Raw genomic sequence first — 24,558 nt, forward strand, 5'->3', positions numbered from 1 at the left:
TGCCTCGGTCTGCCCTTGTAAACAACGTGCCGTCTCGCTCCTTCGCACGTAGAAATAACCTCGTGCTTCAATAGAATACTGGAGCCGATATATATTTACAACATTTATATCACAATTCTAATGGTGATATATATATATGTAAACAACTAATTGATAACAAAATACACAATACATCTAGCCGTCACTAATACCTGTGAAACAATGTCACTTTGTGGATTAATGGAGCTATAGCAATAAGATGATCAATATTTCAAGTAAAAAGTATGCTATATTTGATTATCTAACCAATGCCACGTTTACTGCTGAAAATAAGTCAAAACAGTAATGTTATGCTGGATGTCGTTTCCTTCCGCTACAGCATTATTACTTGGCTAGTTTAGTAATTTAAGTCGACTGACAAAAATAAATGTTGAGAGCAAAACCTTACTGAACAGTTTGATCATGATGGTCTGTAACCAAAATTTGAGGAAAACAATCGATCATAAAGTCCGTGGTTTTCTGATTCAGGTTTGCACTCTCCTCCACATTGTGGGCAAGCGCGTGTCGCCATCTGCCATGTTTCTCTACACCGGGGAGCGGCAGCACACGATGCTCACGCGGGCACAAACCTTCAGAATGTGCCTAACTTGAGTCAGTCCTCGTCCCCTGGACACTTTAAAGCACGGTTCGGAATCCACGGTTTCTTGAAGTTTACTCTCTTACACATCCGCTGCACTCTCAACACACCAAACGTAGTTGTGGAAATAGCGTAATAGCCACCTAGCTAGCTAACTCCAGTTACTTCGGAGTTTAAAATCCTTTCAAAAGTCGGAAAAATGCCTTCAGTACCTTCCTTTGGAATTTACAGTAGATAGTTTTGCTCGACTTGTGTATATTATGGATGTCAAAATATTCAGTCATCGTATATATATTTTTATGTTTTGTTTTGTTTTGTTTTGTTTTGACTCGAGGCGAAGACTCCCTTCTGACGTCTGTTTACCACTGCCAGACAACGTGTACTGCGCTTGCGTGTTGTGGATTGCTGGGAAATGCAGTCAGTCATGTGACGATTCAAAACACAAGAATAAACAACGAACGACTGGCGAGCTAAAAGAGGTACTTCGGTGCTGAAAATCATGATTATGCAACACTTCCTAAAGTGTACGCACCACCTACACACACCTAAGCGAAAGCTGGAAAGTTACCCGTCAATTATCATAAATCAGATTTCAGTTGACCAAGTTGTAGCGCAGGCTTCTAGGTTTAGGCTACAGATCTATTCAGCCCCAATCTAGTGTTGAAGCACATGCATCCCTCTTTCATTTGACATGCAAACTTTCAGCAATAGTCCCGGTGTGTCGGTGTACAGTGCATGGTCTTTAAAAAAGTAGGTTGCCGACAGGTTACTTTAAAGTTTCCATTGTTGTACAGTTACATTCAAAAATAATGATTTGTGTGGCTAGGCCGATCTGTGAAGAAGATTAATTTCAGTATGATAACATTTTTTAAGAATATCAGTGCCAACATAGAAAAGCATAGAAATACAATATTTGTTAATTTAACGACATTTCGAAGATCAGCCTAAATCGCATGGCGTGTTTATTTTAACAATAATCTGAGTGCACAAGAACTACAATTCCCAGTGTATTTTACAGTAGAACTTTGTTTGGGGAGTGGTTGGCCGAATAACCCTTTGGCGAATGCAGCGCGTGATGTAAACAGAATAAAAGGGTATACAGTAGAGATAGACCTATCTACAGTAAACATATACATTTTGTCTGATTTACTTTAAATCTTTATTCTGGAAACGTATAATTTTTTTTGCAATAGTATAAGCCGTTCTGTAGATTTGTAAGACTTTCAAATGATATACTTTTGTTCTCTTTATTGATAATATTTGGATCCCATTTTGTCAGCATGATTATTGTTTCACACTTGTTTAATTTTGGCACAATTGTTTCATTCTCTGCAATTGGTCAAAATAAACCACCGTAAATGCGTTTGCTCTGCTTCGATTGGCTGCGGAACAAGAACCTTCACCACCAGTTTGCCTTTCCACTAGCTTCTATAGCCACAAAGTCAGATTCAAAAACCACAAAGGCAGATCCCACAGCCACAGTCAAAACTAGGTGAAAATTCTGTCAATGTGCTCTTCAGCAAGGCACTTAACCCGAATTCCTCCTGCAAATCGCTCGTCTGATAAGTGACTAAAATGTTAGGTTTATACAATTGATCTTAAAAATATATTTTAAACATTTACAAATGACTTAAATGTAAATGTTTAAAATATATTTTTAAGATCAATTGTATAAATGGGCGGGGTTTATGACTTGGCCATAGAAGAACGACACAGTTTCTGGCTTTCCACTACATAACACAGCCACAAAGTCAGATTCCGAAGAGACAGTCTAAATTGGCTACAAACAAATGAGCATTTTGGTCTTAATATAAGGTTAGGCATAATGTTAACAGTGTGCTTGAAAATCAGATTTTAAGAAGTTAAATTTTAGAAATGGGCGGGGTTTACCCATAATTATGACTTTGTGGTTGTGTTAACTAGTGACGATCCCAGTTTATCGACTCGAGATTAGCAGCAGAAACCGAAAATGTCGGATCCCACGGTTGCAGACACTCGCCGATTAAACTCTAAACCGCAGGATCTTACGGATGCGTATGGCCCCCCAAGCAATTTTCTTGAAATCGACGTTTATGACCCACAAACTATCGGAGTCGGCCGGAACCGATTTACCACTTATGAAGTTAGAATGCAGGTGAGGAGCGCGGGTATTGAAGTCGAGGCCGGTGATTTTGGCGGGGCCTAGTGTAGGTGACGCTAGTATGGTGTGGAAACATGGGTTGCGACGTGTTTTTGGAGAGACTCGACTTTTTGCTCTTCAAATGCTTAGCCTTTCACTTTGTCATGTTAAATAATCATTTCATCCAAATTCCTGATGCAGTCGTTACAAATATGGCTACCACAAACATTTACATAGCCAGCATGTGAAAGGTTGTCAGGTTAGCTAGTGTTTCTGCAGGTAGCCTTTGCTAGTCAGTATGTTAGGCTATAGCTAACTCGTTTATTCAATTATGTAGGATGTGCAGGCTTTTTCTCCAACCTGAAGAAAACCCTGCACACCTTTGGAATCCCCAGACTCGACATGAAAGAATATTAGGCCAGTTAGTACTGTGGTTATCAATCATATTTATTTATAAAGCCCTTCTTACATCAGCTGATGTCACAAAGTGCTGTACAGAAACCCAGCCTAAAACAGCAAGTAATGCAGGTTTATAAGCACAGTGGCTAGGAAAAACTCCCTAGAAAGGCCAGAACCTAGGAAGAAACCAGGCTATGAAGGGTGTTGTGAGATGAGCAGACAGCCACTGGGGTGTTAAACCGTCATGGTATAGAAAGGTGTTTGTACATGAGCTAGTCTCAAATCTTAGGGCATGCTTGAACATTGGTACATTGTGGGAGGCAACCTGTCTGTCTAGCAGGGGTGTCAAACTCATTCCATGGAGGGCCTAGTGTCTGTGGGTTTTTCACTTCAATTAAGACCTAGACAACCAGGTGAGGGGAGTTCCTTCCTAACTAGTGACCTTAAGTCATCAATCAAGTACAAGGGAGAAGTGAAATCCCACAGACACAAGGCCAGCATTTCCTAAAATCTGTGCACATTTTTGTTTTTTGCCCTAACACTGCACAGCTGATTCAAATGATAAACATGTCATGATTATTTGAATCAGCTGTGTAGTGCTAGGGCAAAAACATGCAGAGTTTAGGAAACCCTGCACTAGGCCCTCCATGGAATGAGTTTGACACCTCTGGTCTAGAAACTATATGGGCTGAGGGATAGACATAAGTTGGCCAGTGTATACCTATACTACTACAGACCTCACCTCAATGACCTCACCTAATTACCTGGCTCTCACACTGCATGGGGCGGCAAGTAGCCTAGTGGTTAGAGCGTTGGACTAGTAACCAAAAGGTTACATGATCGAATCCTTGAGCTGACAGGGTAAAAATGTCGTTCTGCCCCTGAACAAGGCAGTTAACCCACTTCCTAGGCCGTCATTGAAAATAAGGTTTTGTTCTTAACTGGCTTGCCCAGTTAAATAAAGGTAAAATAAATAAAAAATATTAATGCAACAATCTCATGGACACTCCTCTGGGTTTCCCTACTCCCTAAAGATGGGGTTGTATTATGAACCATTCACTATCACTAAATACACCACGCCAGCTTCACAACTGAACAGTGGTGTTCACAGATTGAGATAAGATGCTGATCAAATTATTCATTTATGAAGGGTGTAAGTACTGAAGTCTCACCGTGTCACTGGACATGCTGTGTATGCTGTACTGGAAACGCCACTCCCCGATCTGGACTTCTGTCATTTTAATGTAGTGATTAATATATTTTTTTATCACGTGCAGACAAACCTTCCCATCTTCAAACTTAAGGACTCTGTTGTGCGAAGAAGGTACAGTGATTTTGAGTGGCTGAAGAATGAGCTGGAGAGAGACAGTAAGGTAGGCTCTCACACTGCATAACTAATTGCCTGTATGTCTCACCAGTGTAATGCCAATTTCTTTGGTTGGAATTCCTGTGTTTTGTTTCTAAGTAACTTGTTTACTGATAAGGTGTGTGCTTTCTACAGATTGTGGTGCCCCCTCTCCCTGGAAAAGCTTTGAAGAGACAGCTGCCCTTCCGAGGAGATGAGGGTATCTTTGAGGACTCCTTCATTGAGGAGCGGAGGGTAGGCTTGGAACAGTTTATCAACAGGTGTGTAATGTTTCTGCCAATAGTATTTCTCTCTCTGTATGGCTGTCTCCATTTCAATGCATTGTCAAATTAACTCCCAGCCATCTACCTTTTGACTCCACTAATAAGCAATTATGATGGCTATTTACCTGAAACCTACTTCTTTCTCCACTATCACCAGACTTGCAGGTCATCCCCTGGCCCAGAATGAGCGCTGTCTTCACATGTTCCTTCAGGATGAGTCCATTGACCGGAACTACATTCCTGGAAAAGTACGCCAGTAGGATGGGCAGGGTTGAGTTGCCATCTAGGGCAGAGAATTGCCAGGGACCTCACCATATGATATTATCACGATACTTAGGTGCTGATATTTATTGCGATTTAATGTTCCAAACATATTGCTTATGATACACTGAGTACATAAAACATTAAGAACACCTGCTCTTTCCATTACATATACTGACCAGGTGAATCCAGGTGAAAGCTATGATCCCTTATTGATGTCACTTGTTAAATCCACTTCAAATCAGTGTAGATGAAGGGGAGGAGACGGGTAAAGAATGATTTAAGCCTTGAGACAATTGAGTTATGGATTGTGTATGTGTGCCATTCAGAGGGTGAATGGGCAAGACAAAATATTTAAATGCCTTTTTGAATGGGGTATAGTGTTAGGTGCCAGGCGCAACACTGTTGGGTATTTCCACGCTCAACAGTTTCCTGTGTGTATCAAGAATGGTCCACCACCCAAAGGACTTCCAGCCAACTTGACACAATTGTGGAAAGCATTGGAGTCAACATGGGCCAGCATCCCTGTGGAACGCTTTCGACACCTTGTAGAGTCCATGCCCCGACGAATTATGGCTGTTCTGAGGGCAAAGGGGGGGAGAGTGTGAAACTCAATATTCGGAAGGTGTTCCTAATTTTGGGTATACTCTGTATGTCTGCTGCAGAGAGACAAGATGCAGCATGAGAGAATGAGTTTTGATCAGTCAGGGAAATAAAAGTGCTGCCATAAAAAAGGAGAACAAGCTAAAGGATGAAAAATACCTGCGTTTTGGCACAGATACAGCCAACTTGCGCTAGCCGACTGGGTGGCTGGGTTGGAGCAGGGTGTGGCAGTAGGTGGGGTGTGCTGGCTGTTCCTTAGCGGTTTCCATCCATCTCTCCCAGCAAGGGAATGGCATTTTATTTGTACACTAAATTATATATAACACACACACACAGTATGACCTCGGCTATCAAGTCTTGACGTACCTAGTACACTAATTTTGTGCTTACTAGACGCATAATCGGGTGAAATTATCATTTTTTATAACCTATATGCATAATATTTATTGTGTAAATGCGTGTCTGTAACAGATTTCCATCCAACATTTTTATGTTGAGTAAAGTACATGTCGGATAAAAATATCAGGGCTGATGGAAACAGCAAATTTGTCCGGAACATGACCAAATATCTACAAAACAAAATACACTAGACAAGGTTGGCTCTTTTTGTGTTGGTAAAATGAATGATGCGAGAAATGGCAGTGGAAACGCCTTTGTAGTAACCATCTTGGAGTCACACGATGCTATGTTGTGTGGTCCTCCCACTACGACTTGGGGAAAGCTTGCAGTTCATTAGGCTACAGATGAAATAAGTTATGATGCACTTCACCGGGAGCTGAAAGTGCACGGTGATGAGCTTGATGCTCCTTTCAGATAAATACAGTCTTATTCTGGTGACGTGATGATCAATGCTTGGCTGCCGTTTGACAAATACAAATCTCACTCTTATCCATAATAATGTAGGTAGCCTACCCGCGATGTATCTGCAAGGTGTTGGTTAGAGCGCATGTGCCAGGACCAGAGTCGGCACGTTCGCTATAAAACTCAACTATTTATTTTACAAAACCACCAGTAGAGTTGAAAATGCAATGGAAACCCATTTAACTTCTATATTTTTATTTGTTACATGGTAATTTAACAGTGAAAGTAATTTTTATGTGCACTACTTCATCATGCACAGCTTTTTATCCGCAACAAGTCAATTTGATAAACGTATCTCTGGTGGGATGTGTATTGCTTTTATGCAGATTTTAGAATATTCGCATGAAAATCTGTCGCCAATTGGATGGAAAACTGGCTGGTGATGACTGTTTCTCATCAATTTAAATGTGAAAATTAAGAAGCTATAGCTTAGCAAGGGGACAAAATGATTATGTTCTGTAATGTTGTCAGAGATGACATTTTACAGTGGTTTAAGGAACCTGAACATACAGAGAACATTATCAGAGGTTTTTGTATCTTACAATGTTGTCGTCCCCCCCCCCCCCCTTTTATTTTTTTTAGGTGTGAATAAAGTAAGTTTGGTTATGCTTTTTATTCATATTAATACAATTGTGATTATTTTCCAACGGCTTGTGTGTGTGTGTGTGTGTGTGTGTGTGTGTGTGTGTGTGTGTGTGTGTGTGTGTGTGTGTGTGTGTGTGCCAATTCAGATTTGGTTTAGCGGGTTACCAATAATACATTCATGCATTTACGCTCAAATATCTCTTCGCTTCCCTCTTTTTCAATCAACCACTTTCTCCTTTTTTAATTTTCCTTGAGTAAGTGTAACTGTTGCCATGATATGGTTGCATGCATGCATGCATGCATGGGGTAATATTTACAGTTAATCTTTAGTAAAGTACGTTACTTCCCCTTTTGGCTTAAAGGGAAATGTCACTGTTTTTCAACTTTATATATCTACAGCACCACATCAACATATTTGAAAATTACGCTTATCTTTGTTTTTTAGTTAAAAAAAAACAGTAAGTGTTTCTGACGACATCGGTATGCGTCATGTGATTTTAACCAATTTATGAGTAAGAATATGAAGTTGAACATTTTTGGAATGTCCCTTTAAACCAGTCATGCAGGCTTTCATGGCGGCACTAACTGACACCTAGAGAGCAGTATCTAACATTCATATAATGTATGTATGGCTAGACCTTGCTATTGTTTTTTTTTTTTTTAATGACAGATTACATGCAGTTAAGATTTGAATGACCAGTTCACATAAATGCTCTCATCCCCAGCCACCTAAAATCTGTCGGATGTTGTACGCTGATACTGGTAACACAATGCCTCAATCATTGACTCTAGTTTTTCAATTGATGAAAAGGAAGTCTTGATTTCAAACATATTCTTCAGCAATAATGGGTCAAAATGGAACATACCCCTGAGATCATATAAATGATTTATTTTTCTAAGGAAGATTCCGTTAACCTAGCCATTGAATCAGAGCCTAGAACTAACCTACACACCTACCCTTTTTTTATTTTTTTATAGTAGTTACTATGTTATAGACATTGTAGAACAGTAATGGTCTATGCCTTTTGTTTAGACTTTAAAGTCTTGGTCTACATAACTGTAGTGATACTGGCAACACTAATGCTCAGATGCTAATAAGTCCATGAATACCTGTGATTTGTTTTCCTTTCTATAGCAGCCCCAGAGATGAAAATGATGAGGTCTACTCAGCCGATCTTCTCAACCCTACACCCCCTGGCTGTTTGGCTTGATCACTAGAGCCCACTCTGTCTTTTCCACAGGTGGCCCATCCTCCTAGACAACTGCATCTGCTGGAACTCTCTGTAAATACTGTGTACATATATACATATCTTATTTGTAGTTGGTCTGGGGAAGCTGTGGGGATATTCACATGCAGAGCGTTTAACTTGTAGCAGAAGCTTGAGGGTGGGGAAGGTGAATTTATGAAACGATTGAGTTCGTAAGTTACCTTTTTGAAACAACAGGATTTTTCTGGAGTTAAACTTGAGGCTTATTAAGTAAGTAGGAGTTGGTAATAATTATAACACTTAAGTTTTGGAATGAGGAAATATTGTTTTAGTAACACAAGTTGGCTTCCTAACTCATGAATTCTGCTTGGTGAAATATAATTGTGTACATTTCTCATGTGAAAATGACAGGCTCTGCCAAAAATACTTTCTCCTGAGCAACCAGTTTCTCAGTTATAGAGATCGTTCTCCGAAGGGAAATTCCGTTAACCTAGCCATTAAATCAGAGCCTTGATAGAGGAATGATTCCGTAGTGTAATACAAAAAATTGGCAAGTATTAGGATCAATTATTGGGGACATATTCATTCATACCACCTCAATGGTCATCAGACTCCATTGCACTTGATTTAATAGTAGGGATCTTAACCCCAATGTGTTGGAAACTGCAAACCGAGGTTCTCGCCACCATGGTCACAATCATTTTCAACCTCCCTTCTACTGCAACACTATTGTAGGTTGTTGTAAATGAGAATATTTGAAATCAACTTACCTGGTAAAATAAAGCTCAATCAATAACGTCCAACAGGATACTTATTTTGCTTACACTCGCAGATACAGGGTTGTCTTAGAAGGAAATATTATTCAGTGTTAAGGTGCTTCTGTTTAATGTGTGGGGTGAGGCTGATGCAGCCGGAAATGTCTGTAATCAAGCACCAAAGACAGTTTCTGCTGCCTGTGATTGTGATATGTCTTCCTGAAACATCCTCGGCCTCACCTCAACTGATGGCTAGTCGCCAACCATTTCGTTGGTGTTTTATGTTCATGTGTTTTTGACCATTCAAATACATAAAGGCTGTTTTTTTCTGATTTAAATTTGTTGACCACAATGTACTATTTAGTTTATTAAACCACTGAAAATCTATCAAAGGTGATTGTCTCCTCATTTAACAAATATTCTGTTATGGCCCAATAATCTCACCAATTTAGTGGAAATTGCTTTCCTCAGTTATCTTTCAAACCAGTGGTCAAGAAGCAGACAAGGCAAGAAAGCAACCAGACCAGATGGAAATCACCATACCTGGTGTAATAGTGACGTAAAAAAGGAATTGAATCTACTACTACACTGTAGTAGATAAATAGACGTCCGTTCTATTAAAATTAAATTACTCATAATTTTAAGGAATTTAACACATTCGTTCCATGTGGAAATTTTACCTTTTGTAATGAAAAGGTATTGACGTTGCTTACGTTCCAATGACGTCTGACAAATCACATTAATCTTCCCCGGAAGATGACAACCAATGAGAGTTGAGTAGAGGCGGGATGTTTACACTGTTAGCCAAAGAAAATACATTGGTTGTGCCACTTAAGAGTAGTCATATTCTACAGTCACACCTTTTTTCGGACTGTAAAGACATGTTCCATCTGATCGCAGAGTTTATTTCTTTGCCCATCAATTCCTCAGGTATGTAGCTATAAGTTATTTACCTAAGGCATCGAATGTAAGTTGAATTAGCTAGCTATGTGTTCCAAGAGTGAACCAAATGCAACCGCTCACCGATAGGAATCAATGAACTCTGAAAGTCATTCAAGATAGGGAGATGTATAGTGAATAGCAGTAGCAGGAACGAATGTGGCAGTTGTTGGTTGGTCTGCTGGACATTTTCGCCATGCCCAGCATGGCTACCACAATCCACGCGCGACTACGTTTTGTTCCAGGCTACAAGACTCGCGGGCTCTGACTCACATCGTCAGCAATAGCTAGCTGAATCCAAACGTAAATCTGAGCCTGTCGTTGTTTTATGTAGTTCGCTAGATTAATATTTGAGTGTCGACCATTCATTCTGTATTTGACCTATCTAGCCATCTGTACCCCTGGAATCAGGTGGGTGGCTGTTTACTTTGTTCCATGTCAAAACACTGACCTCTTCATTGCTCTGTGCAAGCCTGTAGCCCTTTCACTCTTGACTGTATTAATCTTGCCTAGCTAGGTAATAATGTCCCTCCAACTACAATATATTTCAATCAAATACAGCCTTGGATATCCCATTGCTGCTTAATCTGCAAACGTAGTACTGACAGTTTCTATTGTGGAATGCTTGGCTCTATGTTAAGGGTTTGCATAACTAAGTTCAAATTTACCTGCTGAGGCATGTCTTTTCTGGTGTCTAAAATTTCTGTAGGGTATTTTTTTTATTAATTTTTTTTTTCAGCCAAGAAACCTAACCACCAATCAAACCACCACACCTACCTTCTGTTGGGATTCCAAGTAATGTTTACGTGTTTTAGTAATTTACTGTGACTGGAAAGACTAGTGTGAAAGAGCCCTGCTGAAGGAGTGTCACTCCATGGAGAGATTCCCAGGCTGAGTAAATTTCATCTGCTTGAGACCTATGAGTGCTCCCGGGCTGAGAGGATAGTGTGTGGTGTTGGTAGGGTGATGAGGTAAACAGCTCTCTTGGAAGTGATCAAATGAGTAGCATAAGCCTACTATGAGAGTTAACCTCCATGTATAGAATGGGCACTCCAGAAGATCTTTCAGCCTTTTGGTGAGTTGCATTATTGTGGAGACATGGGTGCGTTAATAAAAAGAAAGCTGGCTGCTGATGCTCTGTTGTCATCATGGCCCATAATTAGATTGCCCTTTTGGAGGCAAGGATCTGATGAATAGCAAATGCAGTCTGCACCAACTGGTGTCATTTCAGATGAGGTGAAGCGAGGTAACCATGGAAACACCCGTCCTGGATTCCAGGACCTGCAAATTGAGCATTATGCCCTGCCTCATTCCTTAGCAAACATTGGCAATGATTCCATTGTCATATGATGCTTGGTCTCCTGAAAGTGTCCTGTTAACTTGAATTGTTTAAATTTAATCATGAACTATAGAACTGTTCTTTTTCTTTATTTACTAAAACTCTTTGTGAGCATGGAACGACTTGTAGTCATGGCCAGACAACAAGGTAGTGTTGTTGAATTCGGAAATGTCCTGGCACTTAGGCCAGATTTTCTGTCATAAATTCTGTTTACAATGGTTCTTCTATCTTTTACAATTGTATTGAGAATACACCTGCTTATACATGACCAGAACGACTCATTACTTCAGCTCCCACAACCTATTGCTAAGACTTTGGTTAGTGTAGCCCACACACTACGCCATACTCTTTCTAGGCTACACAAACAGGGCTCTATTAAATCCGCGTTGTAAGTCCAGCTTTACAGCGTGATTGAGATTTAAAAGCAATGTTCCCGCTTTAGCAGAGCCCTCATTCACGTTAAACGCTGCATATGACGGCTCAATGGGAAATTACCTTTACATTTCTATTGCAGAATCTGTAACGCTTTACAGCTTGAATAGAGCCCATAGTCATGGCAAATTATTTCCAAGAAGGTTAGAAGGCTTACGTAACGTTGCCGATTATCCTCTTAATGGAGGAGAAAGGCCAACTCTGCTTGATTTAGGCCTAGTTGTAATCGCAGAGACTGGCTGGCTCAACTTCTCCTGGCTAGTATGTCAGCCTACTGATTCTAGTAGATTAAAACACGCAGGCAGTCAGACCTTGCAATCCCATTGACTGTATCCCTATTGTCAGCCAAAAGTCAGCAATATGTTACTGTTCAAATGGTGACTGAGTTATGCCTATTTGTTGAACTCATAGCCTATAGTGTGTACACTACAGATTGAGAACAAGGGCCTGAGATATGAATGGGTGTATGCTATGCAGTCACCTGTGTGGTATGTGTTCCCTGTAGGCATTATCTTCCGTCAGCCAGACAGAGTTGACATAGACGCTCTCTTCCTCCTGATAAGGTGTATTTCCCAGACTCGACCTGATTAAACTTGCATGGCCTCTCCGGTGTGTGTGTGTGTGTGTGTGTGTGTGTGTGTGCGCGCCTTGGATCAACCCTTCAACCTGAAGCCATCACCAGACAGGAGAGCTTTATTATGTCCAACCATGGCTCCCTAACAGTGGGCTTAGACAGCTAGGCTATTCCTTCCTGTTTAATGGTAGCTGTTTTGGGCACCGTTGAATGTGGCGATTCTATTTTTCTTATGCTTCTTTAAAATGTAATCGGTCTGGTGTGTCAAGTCAGAGGCCCTTCATCAGGTTTTTCCATTCCCCTCTCTCTCTCCCATGCTTTCTTTGCCAACGTCGCTGCCATTCCTCCTATTCCCCCCTTTCTCCCTCTTCTCTTCTTTGTTCTCCTATTTTAGTTTTTCTTCTGGCTGCAAATGAATGGGGTTCTTAAATCTCTCCCTTAGCTAGTCTTTCAGATTCACTATGGTCTCTGCCAAGGTCAGGGTACTGGTCAGCACTACTGCATGGCTTTCTTCCCGTGAGGGACCACCAGCCAGAGGTCGGGACAGAGCTGTCACTGTCTATGCCTAAATGGCTGCCTGCCATTATAAGCATGTTATCCTAGTGTCAGGTTGAGATCTGTAGAGAGAATGGGGTTTTACACAGGATGCATATGGGCATTTCCACGTTAACAGAATGATGCTGAACCTCCTATTTTTCGCTTTAAAAGTATGCCAAACAATTGATTGCAAAGTTAAACAAACCATACAACTCTAAGCTCAATGACTACTTTTAACAGTTCCCACTGAACATTTTTCAAAAACACATTTAATTAAAGAACAGTGCAGATGTCAAATTAGGAAACAGAATTTTTTATGTGACCACGTTTTCCAAAAACTCAGTTAAATGTCTGCCCCGAATTAAGATTGAAAGATGTCAGAAAGAATGGTGTGTCAGCTACAACATGACACCTTGAGTTTGAAAAAATCTCTTTTGGTTATTGAACTACTAAGTGAAGTGGATAAACACCCGGTAACAGAATGACATCATGGGTCCCTGTTCTGTACATAAATGCATAATTATGAATGTCACTCTTCATGGTGATGTATCCTGAACAGGTAGAAAAATGTAATATCCTCCTTTGCATGTTTGGATATTATTCTACACACTGGCTATTATTCTAACGAGCTCTGTCCCAGGTACAGATCTGTACCAATCAGGTTTTTTTCTGGATCAAAAAGGGCCTTAGATGGTTGTCGTGGTAGAGGGGTATGCCAATGAGCTCGGTCGACCGTTGTTGTGGCAAAATTTGACATTTTAGCATTTTTAGGCCAATTTCCTTTTTTTTTTCAGTCTTAAATCGATTTTCCTGCGATTCTACATATTCTGCCATGGAGATTTTGTTGTTGCAGTTTTAAAGCTAGTTTCCTGCAATTCTATGCACTTTGCCATGGATAATGTTGTTTTCTGCTCAAACATAACAAAATGCTAAATTCATTTATTTGTAATTTTTTTCTCCCTGACTGTCTATCTTTTATTTTTATTGGATCTGAAATATTAATGCCCCTGTGTGAAAAAGTAATTGCTGCCTTACACTCTAACTGGTTGTGCCACCTTTAGCTACAATGACTCCAACCAAAAGCTTCCTGTAGTTGTTGATCAGTCTCTCACATCACTGTGGAGGAATTCTGGCCCACTCTTACATGCACAACTGCTTTAACTCAGTGACATGTATGGGTTTTCAAGCATGAACTGCTCGTTTTCAAGCAACAAATGTGAAGTTTTGGAATGGCCTAGTCAAAGTCCAGACCTAATGTTGCTGAGTTAAAGCAGTTCTCCATCCAAGAGTGGGCCGTGATAAACACTTCAATGTTTGGGCTTGTCCTTCAAAATCACTCCTGTTGAATTTGACTGTGTGTGTGTGTGTGTGTGTGTGTGTGTGTGTGTGTGTGTGTGTGTGTGTGTGTGTGTGTGTGTGTGTGTGTGTGTGTGAGAGCAGTCTTCTTGGGTATGATGATACAAGCTTGGCACACCTGTATTTGGGGAGTTTCTCCCATTCTTCTCTGCAGATCGTCTCAAGCTCTGTCAGGTTGGATGGGGAGTGTTGCTACACAGCTATTTTCAGGTCTCTCCAGAGATGTTCGATCGGGTTCAAGTCCGGGCTCTGGCTGGGCCACTCAAGGACATTCAGAGACTTGTCCTGAAGCCACTCCAGCGTTGTCTTGGCTGTGTGCTTAGGGTCGTTGTCCTGTTGGAAGTTGAACCTTCGCCCCAGTCTGTGGTCCTGAGCACTCTAGAGCAGGTTTTCATCAAGGGTCTCTCTGTACTTTCTTCCGTTCATCTTTCCCTCGGTCCTGACTAGTCTCCCAGTCCCTGCCGCTGAAAAACATCCCCACAGCATGCTGCTGCCACCACCATGCTTCACCATAGGGATGGTGCCAGGTTTCCTCCAGACGTGACTCTTGGCATTCAGGCCAAATAGTTAAATCTTGGTTTCAGACCAGAGAATCTTGTTTCTCATGGTCAGAGTCCTTTTTAGGTGCCTTTTTGGCAAACTCCAAGTGGGCTGTCATGTGCCTTTTACTGAGGAGTGGCTTCCGTCTGGCCACTCTACCATAAAGGCCTGATTGGTGGAGTGCTGCAGAGATGGTTGTCCTTCTGGAAGGTTCTCCCATCTCCACAGAGGAACTCTGGAGCTCTGTTAGAGTGACCATCGGGTTCTTGTTCACCTTCCTGACTGAGGCCCTTTTTCCCAGATTGCTCAGTTTGGCCGGATGGCCAGCTCTAGGAAGAGTCTTGGTGGTTCCAAACTTTTTCCATTTAAGAATGATTGAGGCCACTGTGTTCTTGGGGACCTTCAATGCTGCAGAAATGTTTTGGTACCCTTCCCCAGGTCTGTGCCTCGACACAATCCTGTCTGAGATCTAAGGACCATTCCTTCGACCTCATGGCTTTGTTTTTTTTGCTCTGACATGCACTGTCAACTGTGGGACCTTTATATAGACAGGTGTGTGCCTTTCCAAATCATGACCAATAAATGTAATTTACCACAGTTGGATTCCAATCAAGTGATTGAAACATCTGAAGGATGATCAATGGAAACAGGATGCACCTGAGCTAAATTTCAAGTCTCATAGCATGGGGCGGCAGGTAGCCTAGTGGTTAGAGCATTGGACTTGTAACCGAAAGGTTGCAAGATCGAATCCCCGAGCTGACAAGGTAAGAATCTGTCGTTCTGCCCCTGAACAAGCCAGTTCACCCGCTGTTCCTAGGCCGTCATTGAAAATAAGAATTTGTTCTTATCTGACTTGCCTAGTTAAATAAAGGTCAAATAAAAGGGTCTGAATATTTATGTAAATACGATATTTAAGTTTTTTTATTTTGAATAAATGTGTAAAACATTCTAATAACCTGTTTTTGCTTCGTCATTATGGGGTATTTTGTGTGTGCGTGTGGATTGATGAGGGGAAACAAAACAATTTAATCAATTTTAGAATAAGGCTGTAATGTAAAAAGAAATTGGGAAAAGTCAAGGGGTCTGAATACTTTCCGAATGCAGCGTATTTTATTTATTTCACCTCTTCCCCAGTCGGCTGTAAGAAGATCCTTCATCTCCTCTTGACTTGGTGACCTCCTGTCCTACCATGGCTGAGAAGCTAGCTTCCTTTGGTAAGATGCTGCTCAGGCGGCGAGCGCTGGACTGTAACCAGGAAGAGAGCCACTTCGCCCGCTGCCTGAGCACACTGGACCTGATAGCCCTGGGGGTGGGCTCCACTCTGGGGGCCGGTGTCTATTTGCTGGCTGGAGAGGTGGCCAGGGAGAAGGCCGGCCCAGCCATCGTGCTCTGCTTCCTCATCGCAGCGCTCTCCTCCGTCCTTGCTGGTCTGTGTTATGCTGAGTTTGGTGCCCGTGTGCCAAAGACTGGTTCAGCCTACATGTACAGCTATGTGACAGTGGGGGAGATCTGGGCCTTCATCACTGGTTGGAACCTCATCCTCTCCTATGTCATAGGTGAGTCAGAAGTGGGAGTTAGAGAAAATTTGGGATTTGAGATTAAAAAGGGATGTGATTCAAAATGAGGGAGGGAACGTTTGAAATGTTTGTATCTTATAAAGTTGCAAGAAACACGTTTGAGGTTAAAACAGGATATGAGAGGTGCAATGATAATTTTTCCTCATAACTCTAAGCAGGGATATTACTGCAATACCCAAGACAGTCAATTGAGATGATCAGCAATTCTGAGTAGCTGAATAATTAAGATTCTGATGACTTGAGCTGAAGAGGTTTTACAGGCAGATTGGTCCTCTAGAAGGATTGCCACTTGACAGAAGGGCCCTTGAAAGTGTGACTCCAACTTCTGTCATTATAAATCTCTTCCTCTCTCTCCCTTCCTCTTCTCACTTTCAGGCACAGCCAGTGTTGCTCGGGCCTGGAGCTCCACCTTTGACAACCTGGTTGAACAGAAGATCTCAGACTTCTTCAGAGCCTCCATGTCCATCAAGGTCCCTGGGAAGATTCTGGCTGAATACCCAGACCTCTTCGCCCTCATCCTGATCTTGCTGCTCACTGGTGAGGCTCTCATTTAACATAACTCTGAACACATTTGAAAGCATTATACACACCCTCAGCGAAAATACAGCTACAATAATAGGGCTCTTCATTCCTGCCTTAGGGCATGCGAAGAGTGCCCATTCAGTGTAGCATTATGATTGGCTGTGCTTGTTCGCTGCCCACGTCTGTGGCCCTGACACTTTGCCAACACCCACACAGGCCTGCTGGCGTTTGGCGTGAGTGAGTCAGCCCTGGTGAACAAGATCTTCACGGGGGTCAACCTGGTGGTGCTGGGCTTCGTCATCATCTCAGGACTGGTGAAGGGAGACCGTGCTAACTGGAACCTCACTGTCGAACACTTTGTCAACACATCCAACATCACTGATACAGAGTGAGTCACCAACCAGCCGGCAGACAGACAGAAGAGCTCATGAGGAGTGGTTTATTAGGCAGGAATGGTGTTTTAAAATCAGCCCTAGGGAGTAGTTGAATATATGAACTCCTTTAGAGACATCAACCACTAGGGATACCAGTTCTCTTCCTGAAGACTGAATATGAAGTTATTATCTTTCTCTTTGCCGTTTTTCTTTATTTTCCAGGCAACTTCAATAACTTTATTAAATAATAATTATAACCAGTCCCCTGCTCTTCCTTTGTCCAGGATCATTAAAGAAAAGTTTGGCAACGGGGGTTTTGCTCCATTCGGCTTCAGTGGAGTCCTTTCTGGTGCAGCAACTTGCTTCTACGCCTTTGTGGGTTTCGACTGCATCGCAACCACAAGTAGGCAATTTCCTCTCGTCTCTTGACACCAATGATTTACACACAACATTAAGAACACCTTCATAATATTGAGTGGCACAGCACCCCCTGCTTTTGCCTTCAGAACAGCCTCAATTCGTCAGGGCATGGACTCTACAAGGTGTTAAAAGCGTTCCACAGGAATGCTCGCCCATGTTGACTCCAATGCTTCCCACAGTTGTGTCAAGTTGGCTGGATGTGCTTTGGGTGGTGGACCATTCTTGATACACACAGGAAACTGTTGAGTGTGAACCCCAGCAGCGATGCAGTTCTTGACACACAAACTGGTGCGCCTGGCACCGACCACCATACCCCGTTCAAAGGCACTTAAATCTTTTGTCTTGCCAATTCCCCCTTTGAATGGCACAAATACACAATCAATGTCTCAAGGCTTACAATTTATTTCTTAACCTGTTTCCTCTCCTTCATCTACACAGACTGAAGTGGATTTAACAAGTGACATCAATAAGGGATCATAGCTTTCACCTGGTCAGTCTTTGTCATGGAAAGAGCAGGTGTTCTTAATGTTTTGGTTCCGTGTGGCTCAGTTGATAGAGCATGGCACTTGCAACGCCAGGGTTGTGGGTTTGATTCCCACGGGGGAGCAGTATGAAAAAGTATGAAAATGTATTCTCTGGATAAGCACGTCCCCTTAATGGCTAAAAAGTCAATGTAAAATGTACCTGTGGTTGACGACTGTCAAATCTAAACCGTCTCAATCTTTTTCCACAGGTGAAGAGGCCAAGAACCCCATGCGTTCCATCCCCATCGGTATCGTGGCTTCTCTGCTCATCTGTTTCTTTGCCTACTTCGGGGTGTCTGCGGCCCTCACTCTCATGATGCCCTACTACCTGCTGAACAAAGAAAGCCCGCTGCCAGAGGCCTTCAAGTATGTGCACTGGGACCCTGCCCGCTACATTGTAGCTGTGGGCTCCCTCTGTGCACTCTCCACCAGGTGACTGACAGACAGTTTCCCATAGAGACTTCCTCATGGCCTTGTGTGCGCTTCTATCAAAGGTTGAAAGGCACCCAGATGGCAGGCTATTTTTAGTTAGATATTTATTTCTGTGTTTGAACGGATGTTTATTTTCATATACTGTGCTTTCAATTCCTTTTTTGTTTGTGATTATTTGCAGGCAAAGGAACGGACACAAATTATGATGTGGAATATATAAACCCAAAAGTGTTTGTTTCGTGTGTTAAATTATATTTCGGGGTCATTCAGTGTTTGTGGATTGTCCAGACACATGGCTGGCCTCTGTGTGATGGCGACTACTTTGTCTGAGTCTTTCTCTCTTTTCCCTGTCCAGTTTACTGGGCTCAATGTTCCCCATGCCCCGTGTAATCTATGCCATGGCTGAGGACGGCCTGCTCTTCCGTTTCCTCTCAAAGATGAACATCAAAACCAAGACCCCCCTGTTAGCCACCATCGTGTCGGGTATTGTAGCAGGTAAGCTTAGCTCATGCTTTACTAAGTATCTCCTTTGTGCACCAACACTTAGTTTTCTGTCAACTGTTTAGCTGCTACTATATGCTGCTTAAAATTGAAACGTATTCTTTCTTTCGGCAGCCCTGATGGCATTCCTGTTTGATCTGGCAGCCCTGGTGGACCTGATGTCGATAGGAACTCTCCTGGCATACACACTAGTGGCTGTGTGCGTGCTTATCCTCAGGTTAGCACAGAGGATTTTAGCTAACACAGTGTATGACTTAAAGAGTCATACACAAACACATTTGATTCCTCAAATATCCAACTCTTTGCTGTAAATGAAATGTTCTCAGTCAACGTAACTAGTAAAGTAAGGGTTGACTGAATTCTACCTACAGTTGAAGTCGGAAGTTTACATACACTTAAGGTTGGAGTCATTAAAACTCATTTTTCAACCACTCCCCAAATTTCTTGTTAACAAACTATAGTTTTGGCAAGTCGGTTTAGGACATCTACTTTGTGCATGACACAAGTAATTTTTCCAACAATTGTTTACAGACAGATTATTTCACTTATAATTCACTGTATCACAATTCCAGCGGGTCAGAAGTTTACATACACTGAGTTGACTGTGCCTTTAACCAGCTTGGAAAATTCCAGAAAATGATGTCATGGCTTTAGAAGCTTCTGATAGGCTAATTGACATCATTTGATTCAATTGGAGGTGTACCTGTGGATGTATTTCAAGGCCTACCTTCAAACTCAGTGCCTCTTTGCTTGACATCATGGGAAAATCAAAAGAAATCAGCCAAGACCTCACCTCAGAAGAAAATGTAGACCTCCACAATTCTGGTTCATCCTTGGGAGCAATTTCCAAACACCTGAAGGTACCACGTTCATCTGTACAAACAATAGTACGCAGTACAAACACCATGGGACCACGCAGCCGTCATACCACTCAGGAAGGAGACGCGTTCTGTCTCCTAGAGATGAATGTACTGTGGTGCGAAAAGTGCAAATCAATCACATAACAACAGCAAAGGACCATGTGAAGATGTAGGAAACAGGTACAAAAGTAGGTATATCCACATTAAAACGAGTCCTATATCGACATAACCTGAAAGGCCGCTCAGCAAGGAAGAAGCCACCCCTCCTAAACCGCCATAAAAAAAGCCAGAATACGGTTTGCAACTGCACATGGGAACAAAGATCGTACTTTTTGGAGAAATGTCCTCTGGTCTGATAAAACAAAAATATAACTGTTTTGCCATAATGACCATCGTTATGTTTGGAGGAAAAAGGGGGAGGCTTGCAAGCCAAAGAACACCATCCCAACCGTGAAGCACGGGGGTGGCAGCATCATGTTGTGGGGGTGCTTTGCTGCAGGAGGGAATGGTGCACTTCACAAAATAGATGGCATCATGAGGATACTTCCAAAGATGTGGGAAAATGGCTTAAGGACAACAAAGTCAAGGTATTGGAGTGGCCATCACAAAGCCCTGACCTCAATCCCAAAGAAAATTTGTGGGCAGAACTGAAAAAGTGTGTGTGAGCAAGGAGGCCTAACAAATCTGACTCAGTTCCACCAGCTCTGCCAGGGGTGAATTTTGGCCCATTCCTCAACTTATTGTGGGAAGCTTGTGGAAGGCTACATGAAATGTTTGATCCAAGTTAAACAATTTAAAGGCAATGCTACCAAATACTAATTGAGTGTATGTAAACTTCTGACCCATTGGGAATGGGATGAAATAAGTAAAAGCTGAAATAAATCATCTCTCTACTATTATTCTGACATTTCACATTCTTAAAATAAAGTGGTAATTCTAACTGACCTAAGACAGGGAATTTTTACTAGGATTATATGTCAGGAATTGTGAAAAACTGAGTTTAAATGTATTTGGCTAAGGTATATGTAAACTTCCGACTTCAACTGTATGTGTATTTGTTCTCAGGTACCAACCGGGCACCCTGGGTGTCAGTGGTGCCAGTGAGAAGCTGGTGGAGCTGGTGGGTCTGCAGAGGGCAGCCATGGCAGAGGGGGACAGTGGGGATGAGTTTGGCCAGGAGGGGGAGGGGGAGACCAGGCCCCTCAGGGAGCGGTTCATCCTCAAGATGCTGCTGGTGCCCAGCTGTGACGTCCCAACCAAGACCTCCGGGTTCATCGTTTACATCACTACCGCTGTCATCTGTGAGTCTCCCCCTTTTGACAGGGTGAAGTGTTGATGGTGTTTGAAGCTATATTTAAGTGAGCCTTTTTTGAGAGGGTTGGCATACTGGAAGCAGCTGTCTGATAATACAAATGAGAGAATACATATAAATGATTTAATAAGATTCCACTATACATGCTAAGTTAACAATCTCTCTTCTCTCTTTAGCTGTGGTGTTCACCCTGCTGTGCATAGTGCTGTCTGTGTGTGGGGCAGAGGTGGTGAGTGGCCACCCAGTGTGGGTCACCATATGTGCGATACTGGCCTTCCTCTCCTTCCTGTGTGTGGTCATCATCTGGAGACAGCCCCCGAGCAGACAGTCACTCACCTTTAAGGTATGATGGGAGTTTTCAGTCACATTACTCATTTCACGTACATTTTCTTGAGAACCAGTTCCCATTTACTAAAGGTTTCCTCATTCTCCTAGTAACCACTTGGTCTGTCTGTACTTGGATCATCAGCTCTTCACATAAAAGTGATTTAGAAAATATTTTGTAGTTGTTAGACTTGAATATGTCCAGTGTGTGGTTTAATGTAGAAAATAAACATTTTGAATCCCTTCAGGTACCCCTACTCCCAGTGTTGCCATTGGTCAGTATCTTTGTCAACATTTACCTCATGATGCAGCTGGATGGGCCAACGTGGTGTCGCTTTGCCGTGTGGATGACTATTGGTTAGTGAGATTGCCACCCCTATTATTTATTTGCCTCTTGCGCCTATCTGTGTTGTTACACAACTTTGTGTTACGCAAGTACAGTGTGTCAGTGAGGTTTACCTTTGGCATGCCGTAGTTTATCACTGTTTAAATCAGTTTTTCTTCCTTCTTCCCTCTCTCTCCTAGGTTTTATCATCTACTTTGGTTACGGGATTAAGAACAGCTCAGAGGCCACACCCAACCGCGGTAAATTTGAGCCAGTCCTCCGATCAAAGAGCCCCAACTACCTGGCAGAGGATGACAGTGAGGTGGAAGGAATGATGCCTTAGAGGAGAATAGTGGTGGAGTAGATGGTATTTTCCTCAACGACATACCACGCAAGCCTTGAACAGGTGCACATTCTTATCTGTTTGTTTTTCAACTGTCTGGAAATTGTGCCACAACAGACTGTCTTAACATTCTGTCTTATTCTTCTTCTAAAATTGATTCAATTAATGTTTTCCCTCATCAATCTACACACAATAATGAAAAAGCAAAAACAGGTTTTTAGAAATTTTTGCAAAATTATAAAAAATAAAAAAAACAATACCTTATTTACCCTTTGCTATGAGACTCGGAATTGAGCTCAGGTGCATCCTGTTTCCATTGATCATCGTTGAGATGTTTCTACAACTTGATTGGAGTCTACCTGTGGTAAATTCAATTGATTAGACATGATTTGAAAGGCACACACCTGTCTACATAAGGTCCCACAGTTGACAGTGTGGAAGAAGTTTGGAACCACTAAGGCTCTTCCTAGAGCTGGCCGCCCGGCCAAACTGAGCAATCGGGAGAGAAGGACCTTGATCAGGAAGGTGACCAAGAACCCGATGGTCACTCTGACAGAGCTCCAGAGTTCCTCTGGAGATGGGATAACCTTCCAGAAGGACAAACATCTCTGCAGCACTCCACCAATCAGGCGTTTATGGTAGAATGGCCAGACGGAAGCCACTCCTAGGTAAAAGGCACATGACAGCCCACTTGGAGTTTGCCAAAAAGGCACCTAAAAGGACTCTGAGAAACAAGATTCTCTGGTCTGAAACCAAGATTGAACTCTTTGGCCTGAATGCTAAGTGTCACGTCTGGAGGAAACCTGGCACCATCCCTATGGTGAAGCATGGTGGTGGCAGCAGCATGCTGTGGGGATGTTTTCAGCGGCAAGGACTGGGAGACTAGTCAGGACCGAGGGAAAGATGAACGGAAGAAAGTACAGAGAGACCCTTGATGAAAACCTGCTCTAGAGCGCTCAGGACCACAGACTGGGGCGAAGGTTCACCTTCCAACAGGACAACGACCCTAAGTACACAGTCAAGACAACGCAGGAGTCGCTTCGGGACAAGTCTGTGAATGTCCTTGAGTGGCCAAGCCAGAGCCCGGACTTGAACCTGATCGAACATCTCTGGAGAGACCTGAAAATAGCTGTGCAGCGACACTCTCCATCCAACCTTACAGAACTTGAGAGGATCTGCAGAGAAGAATGGGAGAAACTCTCCAAATACAGGTGTGCCAAGCTTGTAGCGTCATACCCAAGAAGACGCAAAGCTGTAATCGCTGCCAAAGGTGCTTCAACAAAGTACTGAGTAAAGGGTCTGAATCCTTATGTAAATGTGATTAAAAAAATAATAATAATTGAGAATTAAACCTGTTTTTGCTTTGTCATTATGGGGTATTGAGGGGATTTTTTTTTTTTTTAATCCATTTTAGAATAAGGCTGTAACAATGTGGAGAAGGTCAAAGGGTCTGAATACTTTCCGAGTGCACTGTATATACTCTGTCAACATGAACTTGCCACATTTCTGCATATCTAAATGTTGAAAGGGTTCTTTGTCTCAATGATGATGTCATTTAGGTGGTACAAATGGTAAGGAAACAGAGTTTCTCCACTTTAACGTGTTATTCTAGTGCCTGGTTGTTTCTGCCTCAATTCAGCCATTTTCCCCCAAATGACATCTGATCTCTAGTGTCTTTGCCCTGTGAGTCAGTAAGCACATCAACAGGGTACGTGGTGTTGCGTGTCCTCCTGTCCATGTAGGTCAATCACTATGGTTTTACTTGTGTTCTTTGAGGACAGGCAATACCAAGCAGTGTCAAACCACCCCAGAACTCACTGTCTGCACTATAGAGAGATGATTGACAATTAAATAAAATTGTCAAAATTGCCAGTCCTTACCCAAAAGTTCAAATTTCGAATATTCTTTTAAACAATAATTTATATAGTTTTGTTTAAATATTTATACAGAAACATGCATGTATATTTTTGTTGGATACATATATATATATATATATATTTATGTATGTTAAAATGATTTTTATTTTAAGAGCTGCCCAAATTATTATTCGGTTTAAAATGATGCTCTCAAAGGCTTAAAGGTAGAGATTGTGTGATGAGAGAAATTACTTATTTTTGTACCATGATGATATACAAACTCTACCAAATAGAGAGAGATGTCTGTAGGAAGGTACACTGAGAAAAAAGGGGAAAAAAGTATATTCAGCCCAAAACTGACACTGGTGAAAGGCAGAGAAGGGATTCCAATACATGAACCTAATATAATTTCTGGAGTTGCATTAAAAGGCTTTC

General features: G+C 42.1%; 2 protein-coding genes across 6 annotated transcripts; both read left to right on the forward strand.

The window, feature by feature from the left end:
* The first annotated feature begins 870 nt into the window (after positions 1–870).
* Positions 871–9,423, forward strand: LOC106611766 (sorting nexin-12). 5 transcript variants are annotated; one of them, XM_014212319.2, is made up of 6 exons: positions 871–1,095; positions 4,412–4,507; positions 4,636–4,760; positions 4,921–5,011; positions 7,071–7,081; positions 8,209–9,423. In XM_014212319.2, the coding sequence occupies exons 1-5, from the start codon at positions 877–879 to the stop codon at positions 7,074–7,076; spliced, it is 537 nt and encodes a 178-aa protein (XP_014067794.1). In that variant the 5' UTR covers positions 871–876; the 3' UTR covers positions 7,077–7,081; positions 8,209–9,423. The 5 variants fall into 5 exon arrangements, with proteins under 5 accessions (XP_014067794.1, XP_014067795.1, XP_014067792.1 ...); XM_014212320.2 differs by having other exon boundaries at positions 8,212–9,423; XM_014212317.2 differs by lacking the exon at positions 7,071–7,081.
* Positions 9,424–9,799: 376 nt separating this feature from the next.
* LOC106611764 (cationic amino acid transporter 3) lies at positions 9,800–22,586 on the forward strand. Its single transcript, XM_014212315.2, has 12 exons — positions 9,800–9,966; positions 15,888–16,309; positions 16,706–16,867; positions 17,069–17,240; positions 17,511–17,629; positions 18,380–18,602; positions 18,958–19,097; positions 19,218–19,320; positions 21,029–21,264; positions 21,452–21,618; positions 21,848–21,956; positions 22,125–22,586. Exons 2-12 carry the CDS (start codon positions 15,943–15,945, stop codon positions 22,265–22,267), a joined length of 1,941 nt encoding a protein of 646 aa, XP_014067790.2. The 5' UTR covers positions 9,800–9,966; positions 15,888–15,942; the 3' UTR covers positions 22,268–22,586.
* Positions 22,587–24,558: the final 1,972 nt, after the last annotated feature.

The sequence above is a fragment of the Salmo salar genome, chromosome ssa09 (genome assembly GCF_905237065.1).
Source record: "Salmo salar chromosome ssa09, Ssal_v3.1, whole genome shotgun sequence".
NCBI classification, from domain to species: Eukaryota; Metazoa; Chordata; class Actinopteri; order Salmoniformes; family Salmonidae; genus Salmo; species Salmo salar.

Bases quoted from the DNA above. Each gene is read 5' to 3' on its own strand.
- LOC106611766 (XM_014212317.2), top strand. From the start codon at position 877: ATGGATGTCAAAATATTCAGTCATCGTATATATATTTTTATGTTTTGT. The intron at 4,508-4,635 runs GTAGGCTCTCAC...TGCTTTCTACAG, and splicing joins AGCTGGAGAGAGACAGTAAG to ATTGTGGTGCCCCCTCTCCC. The intron at 4,761-4,920 runs GTGTGTAATGTT...CACTATCACCAG, and splicing joins TTGGAACAGTTTATCAACAG to ACTTGCAGGTCATCCCCTGG.
- LOC106611764 (XM_014212315.2), top strand. From the start codon at position 15,943: ATGGCTGAGAAGCTAGCTTCCTTTGGTAAGATGCTGCTCAGGCGGCGA. The intron at 16,310-16,705 runs GTGAGTCAGAAG...TCTCACTTTCAG, and splicing joins CATCCTCTCCTATGTCATAG to GCACAGCCAGTGTTGCTCGG. The intron at 17,241-17,510 runs GTGAGTCACCAA...TCCTTTGTCCAG, and splicing joins TCCAACATCACTGATACAGA to GATCATTAAAGAAAAGTTTG.